The sequence below is a fragment of the Pteropus vampyrus genome, unplaced genomic scaffold, assembly GCF_000151845.1.
Source record: "Pteropus vampyrus isolate Shadow unplaced genomic scaffold, Pvam_2.0 Scaffold77, whole genome shotgun sequence".
NCBI lineage: Eukaryota > Metazoa > Chordata > Mammalia > Chiroptera > Pteropodidae > Pteropus > Pteropus vampyrus.
Window position 1 is genome coordinate 2363435 of NW_011888858.1, and position 10745 is coordinate 2374179.

Below are 10745 nucleotides of genomic sequence, written 5' to 3' on the forward strand. Positions count from 1 at the left end.
GAGCCACTCTGAATTGCATTAACCCTTTGGTGTTTCCAAGAAATCAGGAAGAGAAAGGTGTAATCTCTCTGACCTGACTTTGGAGCTTCCACTTTATTTTGGATGAAATCTGACATACCCATATGATGTTTAGAACCCTTAATTCCTGGGCATAAGATAAAATGAAATGATATACCCTCGGAGGTTCTTGAGAAATTGTACAGTGCTCCAAAGCGGTCTTTGAAAAAACTGTTTTCTCACCAAATAGTAAATATAGCTTTTATGGTAAGACCTCTGTACACTTCTAGATCTCAGCAAGCAGGTCACCAAGGCACAAAAAAATTCCTGGTTTTGGAGCTTGGGTGTCCACAGAGCTGCCCAGTGGGGAAAACAGATGCTTTATTAACCCCTGGAGGAAACTTGTTTAGATTCATCCATCCTCCAAATGATTTGTAATAAAAAACTAGCTAGAAACATTATTAAATCATTTTACCTTTTAACAGGATAAAGAATTTAAAAATGTTTATGCGTCTCCTATGTGTCCAGACCATATAAACGCTGCTGTTGTTACATCAGGAACTTAGAGCTGAATAATCTTGTTCTCTAAAGTCACGGCTGGGTCAGAAACCTGCTGTTTGAAATCACATCGGTAAAAGAGACCAGCCCAGTTTTGCCTGGAGCGTCTGAGCCATGTGGGTCACTGATTCAGAAAAGCAGCTTCCATTTCCAACACAGGTGCAGAGCTCCAGGTAGGGGTTTTCAGATACAGCTTCCACACATTTATTTTAACTTTGTAGTGTCAAAGGAAGCAGGGCCCTGAGTCTATCTTTCATCCCAGGCTTGAGCTCAACCCCTTTATGTGTATCCCTCACCCTTGCTTTGCTTTGAGCATATCAAAATACTACTCATCTAAATTTCACCTAAACTTCAGCCTTTTCCCCAAATGTCTCTTCCTTTAGAGGTTCTGATGGTGTGTGGTCTCCCCTGCTACAGCAAGTTAATAAGCCCAGTTTTGTTGGACTAAAGACACTGGGACCCTGGAGAGGGCTTATATCACCTTGTTAACCGTTTAGGAATTTAGTGAACCAGTTGATAATTGGTAGCTTGAAACTGGCCACGGTGGGAATATTTACACCACAGCTCATGGCAAATACTACAAATCAGAAGTCTCTCCACTTCCCGAAGAGCTGATTGTTAAACATTTATCGTCATACCACTGGCGATGGGTGAGTTTCTGGGAATCTTTACCAGATGAGATTTATCAGTGTCAAAGTTTATGAATGGGGTTATGAAACCTGTGCTTTGAAATGCCTAAAATGCTGTACTAATTATTAAGCTGGAAGAAATAAAGTATGCTGTAAGAAGAAAAACCTGTAACTACAGTTAAATAGAAACGGAGCTGCTCTCTCTACCTGTCACAGATGTAGGAAGAGTGTTGGCCTTTTTCAGCTGTTCTCTGCGCTCAAGCCTGGACACTGCTGTCTCTGGCTTCTTCTCTTCTGGCTTCTCTTCTGGCTTCTTCTCTTCTGGCTGAGCAGAGACCTTGTGCAGGGAACCAGCTCGGCTGACACTGCTGCTTCCAGGCTGCAGGCTGACACTGACCTGGTTGGGCAGAGAAAGTCAGGGAAAGTGTGTTTTCAACCTAAGCACATGGAAAAACTGACTGTGCAAGGCCTTGGGGGCTTCCTCCTGCCAGCCTTCATCATCTGTACCCAAAGGAGCTGCTGGAATGCAGCTGGAACCAATATACACTCAACCCTGGCCCCTAACTGTGGAGCAGCTCAGTACAAATGTCCCAAAGAAAAAACACTACTTTCTGAGAAGAGTCCCATCAAACTGATGATAAAATCAGGGCCACAGAGCAACACTCCTGATTTCTTCCCAACTCTCTGCTCGGATATAATCATTTCTCATATTTCTCACATAACTGTTGTGTACGTGGATCACTGCTACTAATTATATTGTGAATTCTGCCAAATCAGGTTACCCTGGGCATAAGGAAACTGAATCAAATTTCTAACTGAAAACACATCCCTAGTTTAACAGTGGTCAATCTGTTTATTGCTCTACCCTTTCCAAGTATTCTACACCACTCCCACCTAGCCTTTCTTTCTTAAGCCCTGCAACCATAAAAAGAGAGCCAAGCTCGAGAAAGGCAAAGTTGAAGCTGAAGACCAGGCTACTCACGTTCTCTCTGGGGAGCTTTTCTGCCTGTTTGGTCTCCCTGGCTTGCTTCCTTTCCTCTCGAGTGGCTTGCTGCTCCCGAAACCCCTTCTGCTTTTGCAGTGCTAACGTTACCCACAGCGGCTGCGGCTGTGCAGTTTCGACTTTCTCCACAAGTTTGGAGCCATCTAAAGAGTGTCGGCTCTGAAGCACCGGCTTTTCTGTGGGGGAAAAAAGACTGATATTGTGATTTATAATAAGAAAAACATATTTGGTCTTCGTCCCCATTTCTGGCACACAGCTCCTAAAAACTCTAAGTGATGACAGCATAAAGGTGTCTCGTGTTATGTTAATGAGGCTACTTACATTAAATTGCAGTTAAAGGAGGGGGGGTTGGGTAGCTGGGGGCGGTGGTTGAGGAGCGGTTGCCTGGCGAACCAGCTGTGTGATAAGAGGGTTGGAACTTTCAGTCCTACCCTCAACCTGCTAGGAGGGGAGAGGGCTGAAGGTTGAATCAGTCGTCAATGCCCAATGATTTAGTTAATTATGCCTGTGTAATGAAGCCTCCATAAAAACCCAAAGGACAAGGTTTGGAGAGCTTCTGGGTTGATGAACACATGGAGGTGCTGGGAGAGTGGCCATCCAGAGAGCATGGAAGCTCCACACTCTTTCCCCATGCCTTGTCCTATGGATCTCTTCCATCTGGCTGTTCCCAAGTTATATCCTTTTTTATAAACCAGTGATCTAGTAAGCAAAATGTTTCTCCGAGCTGCTCTAGCAGATTAATCAATCCAAGGAGGTGGTCATGAGAACCTCTGGTTTAACCCAGTCAGAAGCACCTGCAGGATCTGACACTCTCTTGAGTTGAATTGTAAGACACCCAGCTGATGTCCAAGAATTGCTTGGTAGGGTGGGAATCCCTCTCCCTCAACAGCACACATTAGAATTGTGATTGGAATCAGTCAAGACAAAAGCTGGTTTGCAGTAAAACTATCTACTCACTTATCTGGGTCCCTCAACACTTAAAACTTGTGACACATTATTCAGCCCACAAAATACTCAATTGTCCCTTCCTACCACAAACTCTGTGCTGATGCCTGAATGACTCTCCTGGGTGGGAAAGTAATATCTTTGATCAACAGAAAAAACAAGAGCATTTCTCTTCCCTTGAAATAGAAAAATAAAATCTCCAGTGTCATAAAATCTCAGGCCTACAGGGGACCCAGGCAGTTATTTGATTATCTGTTGTTTTATTTTATTTATTGCTTTTTAAAATTTATTTTTGTACGAACAATCTCCCCTCCCCCACCTAAAATAACATTCTATGTGGAACCCTTATGTATGAAAGAGGAAAATGGGGTACTGTTCTGTCTAGTGGGGCTGCTGAGGGCAGCAGGGCTCTGAGGACCAGTGAGAAATGGCAACTTTGGTCCAACGCCCTCCTTTGAAAGACGTGAGTACTAGGGTCCAGAGTGATCAAGTGCATGCTCAAGGTCACCCAGCAGTTAGCATATAGGCTGAAGTTTGAACCTAGGACTTCTGATCTACAATCTATGCTTCTCTTGTGGTTGACTGTCTCGCCTATGCAACTGGAGGTAACACACTTTATAGGCGAGTGGTATCAGAGGTTGAGTAACTGAGCTCTGGAATTGAGCAGACCTGGGTTTGACCTTATGGGACCTTAGAAAAACTACTTAGGCTCTCTGAGCTTGAGTTTTATAATCTGTAAAGTAGAGATGATAATGGCACATGCCTCATCAGGCTGCCGTTAAAGATTAAAAAAGAAATCCTGGGTATCAGAACATTTAGAACAGTGTTTGGCATAGAGTAGTCACTCTACGAAAGTGAGTGTCCTTATTGTTTATGTCTGTGAAACAATGATCTCCTTCTTCTCCCTCAAGTAAAAATTATGCACTTTTAGAGACAATCATTCTGGCATTGAATCCTTTACTATCTTCAAAGGATAAGGGCTCACTATAGTCCTGTTCTTTTGAAACCTGATAGAATTTTACACTTTGATCATCCAGACCCTTACCAACCAGGGCTCTCAGTCAACTGAACTTTATATTGAGGAGAAAGAACCAAAGCAAATTTGAATTAGGAATTCAAACACAAAAAAGGGCAGATTCTACTTAATTTTCTATACCCTTTAAATCTATAATATTGCTATACAAAGATCATTCATATTTATAATAAGCCATTGTCATTGCAATATTGCTTAATCATCAAATAAAGATTCAGTTATGATCTAATACAGGAAAGGAAGTATTTTAAAAACCTGAAACTGACAGGAGCTCTTGATTAATCTTAGTTAACCAGAAAATCAAAAAAATTCACCACTTGGGTACTTTTGCTTAACCAAGAAGTTTTACATGCATTGGAACTAACAATCGAGTTTTGTTTTTTTACTCAAGGGCAGCGTTAACAGCTGTTTGTAACCAACTTGCCAAGATCTAAATGATTTCCATTTAAAGCTATGATGTAAAAGGGAATCCTAGTAAATATTCTACCTGAACTTGCTCAGAAAGGTCATTACAGTGAACGGCTAGTTTCCTGCCAATAACTCTGAACAGTTGTTATCACGGGGTCAAGATACCTTTAAAGTATCATTGCCTAAATTTATAATTGACCGAAATAATTTGAAAAGCTAAATCTCTAGCCAGATTTTAACTTCCTTAGATCTGTAGTTTGAATAGCACATCCTGGAGTTATGAGCCAGAAGATAAAAAGATGATAACATAATATGTTGTAGAGGGCCTAACAGGTCTGGATTGTGGTTGGGGATCAATAAACAGAAAATAGGATGTTAAAATGGGACTCTTGTCTGAGTCTCAGACAAGGGAGCACAAAAAAGGCCTGCAGTAGAATAATTAATGGCACTTCCCACATTCTGAAGTAAAGTGCTCGATCACCTACTTAAGACTGGTCCGTGAGTTAGCCAAACAGCCACTTCAAGGTCATAGAAAAATCAGAGTTGAGACTGAAGTCAGAATAGAGAATTTCTTTGGAAAAGACTGTCAAAGCATGGTGTGTTCCCATGTCCTCTTCCCTGAAGGGGAGGAAAGAAGGCTAAGCCAAGAGAGAGGGTCCTCAATGAGGCTACTCAGATAACTTGACTGTCTCCTAGAGTCTGTGGGGCACAGATCTGAGGTTCTGTTTGTACCTGGAAAAGTCCAAAGCCAAGGACAGCGGCTGCCACAGGCCTGTCAGAAGAAGAGGAGCTTGTGCTGGGAAGATACCGGCCACCCAATTTGTTGTTAAGTACTGATGAGGTTCAGGTGTGGGCCATGTGAGGGAAAGGGGCAGCCAGGGAGGAGGGGCCGAGGTGCCCTGGGGGAGGCACCGCTGGCAGTAAAGGAATTGAAGGAGGCAGAGAAAGAGCCCACGAGGCAGGTGAGGAGCCTAAGGAATGCAGGAAAGTACCCCACAAAAGGATTAGCACTGAATATTTCCCCAAAGCAGCGGCCATGATACCTCACCTCTTTCCCTTCCTTCACTCCATCTCTGGGGCCTGTTTCTGAGCTGCAAGAAAGGGGAGAAGTCGACCATGCCTGCTTGTGTACTGCGGGCGTATCAGTCTGAAGCAGGCCAAATAAGGAGGGAGACACTTAAATTTGAAATAGTGTTTGGAGTTTTAATTATGGCACTGGAGGGGACATATTAATTACTAACATGAGACTGTTGTTACTGAAAGTGCCTAGAAGACTTTTTATTTTCAAAAAGTGATTGGAAATATAGGAAGAACTACAGCTCAACAGCAAAAACCCCCTAGAACACCCAATTAAAAAATGGGCAAAGGATATGAATAGGCATTTCTTCTTAGAAGACATATCGACGACCAATAAGCACATGAAAAGATGCTCAGCATCGCTAACCACTAGGCAAATGCAAATCAAAACCATAGTGAGATACCGCCTCATACCCATTAAGATGGCTACTATTTAAAAAAAGAAAACATATGTGTTGGTGAGGATGTGGTAAAATTAGAATTCTGCACACTGTTGGTATATGCACACAAAAGAATATATGGTATATGGTATATGCACACAAAGGAATGTTATTCAGCCTTAAAAAAGAAATCATGTCACAAGCTATAACATGGATGAATCTTGAGGACGTTATACCAAGTGAAATAAGTCAGAGACAAAAAAAGACAAATACTCCATGATTCCATTTATATGATTTATCTAGAGTAGTCGGGTTCATAGAAACAGAAAGCAGAATAGTGGTTGCCAGGGGCTGGGGAAGGGGAGTTGTTTAATGAGTACAGTTTCAATCTTGCAAGACGGAAAAGTTCTAGAGATCGGGTGTGTGATAATGTGAATATGCTTAACACTATTGAACTGTATACTTAGAAATAGTTCAGATGGTAAATTTTATGTTATGCATCCTTACCACAATAAAAATTGTCTTTTAAAGTGACTGAAAGAACTATGCTAACAATATTATCCAAGAGATGGAGAGAAAATGAGAATCACAGATCAGGTTTAAAGGAACCACAAGAAAAAGGAGATAAGGCTTTGCTAAATCCTATGGAGTTTCTGAACAATATTTTTTGAACAAATACATGATTAAGGTCAATCGGTCCAAGAAGTAATGAGGACATTAATGTAAAAGTGTTTTTAAAGGCTTAATTTAAGCATTTTACAAATGCCAGCTGAGAATTACTGGAGGCAGTCTTAGGGTAACAGGGAGATCATTTAATCTGGGACAGAACTCATCCTCGTCCTGGCTCTACCACTGTGGGGAGAAGGCAAAAGTCACCTAACTTCTCAGATGCTGGTGTCTTCATTTGGAAAATGGAGCCAAGACTACCCACCTAACCTCTATGTGTGCTGTGTGAACGAGACGGTGCAAATGAAAGCACTTTATAAATGAGTAAGCACAAAGAACGGCTGTTGTTGAAATTTTCCAAAACAGTAAAATCCCTCATTTCACTCAAGATTTTTAAAGACATAGATGTTCTTTGTTAATCACATAATCTTTTTTTTGGAGGCGGGAGGGATTCAAAATATTTAATTAAAAATTTATTTTGCTGCAATGTTTAAACCTATGCTCTTTCATTCTAAACTCAGTAGACAAGTAGCAGCTCAGTTCATTCAAGTTCCCTCCTTCAGGTTCTGGGGAGACAAGCAGGTGCCTCCTGGCATTACAGGGTTCTAATCACTGCTCTCCAAGGTCAGTTCTTAGAGAAAGGGCCACTTGCTATCTGTTCTGGGAATCTCAGAATGAGGTGACATCTGATGGTATCTGTAATCAAAGTGTTAGAGAAACACAGGGGGATTATCACTGTCATTTTAATCCCCACCAGGGTGGGTTCAGAATCAACACCCTCCCAGTCGCTTGGCCTATGTACTGGTCCTTGCTGGCCTCAGCCTCACAAACGGACACCTCTTGCTAAAGCAGTGTTCTCCCCCTGCCCCTAAAAAAAAGGGTGCAAGCACCCTAGGGGATATGCAAAGCAATTTATTGGGGGTGAAGAGAGAAAAGACTGGAATTTCTATTTGTATATCTTTAAATCTAAAAATAAAATCGAAATTGAGTTTTTCTAATATTTAATACTCTGGTGCTGACATCCTCACTCAGCCCAAGGACCACAGATTGGAAGGCCAGGTATAACAAATGTGATGTTTAAAGACTCCCAGGGGAAGCTGGGAGCACTGCAATGTGATGGGGGGAGCAGGGTGGGGGAGAACCAGCAAGTTTGTCTTCACTTGCTTCGCTTTCAGCATATCATGGAGTTCTGCGGTTAGATGAGTTTATGAACTAAATGACCCCTTATGAAGTGGACGAATGGCAGAAATGATTACAAACAAACCACAGATTTAATATGCTACGAATAAAGCAAGCATAAGAACATAGGAGAGCTGAGGAGCTCTTTGCCTGCTGCTTTATGAAGTAATCAGATCTGACAAGAAGTTGGCCAAAGAAAATAAAAGTAGCACCACGATTTACAATGCAGATTTACATTCACTGATGCTTCACTGAAGTTCACTCCAAGTGTATATGGTGCTACAGAGGTTTTAGCTAATGATGGCACCACATGCACAGAATTAACAAGTGAACCGGATGCCCAGCTATCCTTATTCTGATGGGGTATTCAGTCACACAAACTTGGTCAGCCCTGGTCTAGAGTCAGACAGGAAAATCCCACGGTCTTTAGGCAGCAACCCCCCACAAAGCACGTGGTCCTTATTCTCACGTTTCTTTTCTACCAAATAAAGAAAAATTCAATTAGCCGAGTCTGAGAGCCTAGAATCTGGATACTGAGATTGGTGGAAGGTTATAATAATCAAAAGGGACATCTCTAAGAGAACAAAGAAAAGCAGAGCGTTAGTCCTTTGGGGAGAAGATGTGTGTGCTAGAGCAGGACAGGATGTGAGAAGAACTTTGATGACACCATGAAAGCTAACGACTCAAAAGCTAATGTCAAAACTAGAAATGGGGGTTTCGGTTCAAAAGGGTGACATAGGATCCTGAATTCCCCTCCTCCCACAGAAATACGGTCTACAGATACATAAAGAACAAGTCTCTGTGAAAGAAATCCAGAAACTATCTGAGTGACTCCCACCCACCAGGTGGCCAGAAAAACCCACATCGAAACAGGTAGGAGAGGCTGAGACACAATCCCCAACCCCAGCGTGGCAACCCACAACTAGGAAGGAACTCAACTCCCAGCTTCTCTTCACTCTTGAGGAGTGAAGAGGTTGGACCCCACACCTGGCACTCCAACTTTTAAACTGCCACCCGAGAGTCAGGCTCCCTAAACACCGAGCTCTGAAAGCCAATGGGACTTGCGTCCACAAGACCTACAAGGTTATAGGGAACTAAATGACCTGCTCACAGGGACGCACTGTGGCTATCTCCCTAGGGCCCAGCACAGAGGTTAAAGGAAAAAGCAAAAAACTGAAAATGGGCTTCTTGTTGGCAGGGTAAACAGAAACCGTTAGGGAGAAATTATCTTGAAGCTGCTGATCGACATTCCGGAAACCGGGCAAGGCTTGGTGAAAGAGGATGCCGGGGTCTACCGCAAGGTGAGTGACCACACCTGTACTCCTTGGGACACAGCTCTTTTCTCTGCACAAATCACCTCAAATCTAAATAGTTAAACAAGAAATAAAAACGATCTCTCCCTAAAACATTTCAGGGGAGAATTTCTCTGAGAAATGTGATTTACTTCCTGGGCTATGACCCATACTTGACCTCCTACTCTGCAAAACAGAAAAAGGAAAGTATTAGGTAAGGGTTCTCGGGGGCCCCAAAGCCACTCCAAGTGATCATGGAGCTGCTCCGAGCATTTACCATAAAAAACCATGAGGGGCAACCAGGAGTAAGGGTGGCCCTAAAATTTCTTTATAGGTGGGCTTCCCAGTGGCAAGCTGGTGAAGCAGGATGCATTTACAGAGCATTTTGCAAAAAACTCAGACCAAGCCAATAACCCCCCCAGAGGTTCCTTAGGCTGGTGGAACTGTTGAAAGCCCCCCAAGCTCCCGCCGTAGTGCTGCTACTGCCCAGACAGAACAGTCACTGGTCTAGGAAATTCCAGCCTTCACCATCACTGCGCGGCCCCTCACCACGATCAAGGACACCTTAATTAATTCGGATCAGATTTTACTTCCATTGTCAACTGAAAGCACATTAGTCTGTGCTAGCTTTAACTTATTTCATTAATATGTGAGTTGCAGACACAGAGCAGAGTCAGTCTGTATTTCCAAAATGATAAAGAACAGTAGAAAAGTGACAAGAGAAAAATTTTGAGGTGTCCTAAATTAAATTACAGCTGGCTGGAGAGTCGGGGAGAGAGACAAGGGAGATTAACCAGTTAACAGCTGTTGGCAGAAACAAGCCTGCTAACATTCCTGAACGTACACTAAAATGTTGGATCAATTTCCAGGTGGCTATTTCAGCTTTTAACTAGAGGGAACAGCTGGCCATCAGATCCAAAAGCATCTTGTGTACATGTGAACTTTCCAGCTGTTGCCCACAGTCAATCCTAAAGTAGCAAATACTCCTTCCTTGTGGACTGTACGCCTGCCCCCAAACTGTCATCTTTTCCCACTCGTCTTTGCCTGTAGCTAATGTAAGTTCTTTCAAAACAACTTACACCTTTCTTCCCCAAACCCATCGTATAAAAAAACCTGACAGTGAACATGTCTGTCTCCTCCTAGCCCTGCTGCTGGTGGTTCAGGCTGCATGCCTGGGACCCGGTCCTTTCTCTGGTGGAATGTGGCTCAGGAAATCCTTTCTTTCAGAAAAGCTTTCAGCCACAAAAGTTTCTTTTGATTAATAAAAGTAAAGAGCCTCGCTATGACTCATTCCCTTTGGGAATAACGACCGGCCTCTAATTAAGAGAAATGCTCCAACACCAACTCCAATGGCTACTTCTAGCCTTGGGCAGTTCTGGCTTTAGCTGTGACATGGACGACATGAAGGACAGAGGCACTGTTTTCTGACCTACGTCTACGTACCTCTCCTCCCAACCTCGGGTGTTTGGGGAGGCTTCTCTTGCTGGACAGCAGACAGAGCCGGGGAAGTGGGTTTCCTCTCCGTTTCCATCTCTTCCTCCTCATCCCTCCTCCGGGCCTTCCTCTCCTCAGGGGATG

At 43.0% G+C, this 10745-nt stretch overlaps 1 protein-coding gene across 1 annotated transcript in view; it reads right to left on the reverse strand.

The window, feature by feature from the left end:
• The window catches only part of KIAA1211 (KIAA1211 ortholog), a 24855-nt gene that overhangs the window by 4413 nt on the left and 9697 nt on the right, over positions 1–10745 (reverse strand). The window contains exons 6-7 of the mRNA XM_023532129.1: positions 2167–2363; positions 1392–1581 (exon numbers count right to left, since the gene is read on the reverse strand). Coding sequence (XP_023387897.1) covers positions 1392–1581; positions 2167–2363 — 387 coding nt within the window. The remainder of the gene's footprint in view (positions 1–1391; positions 1582–2166; positions 2364–10745) is intronic.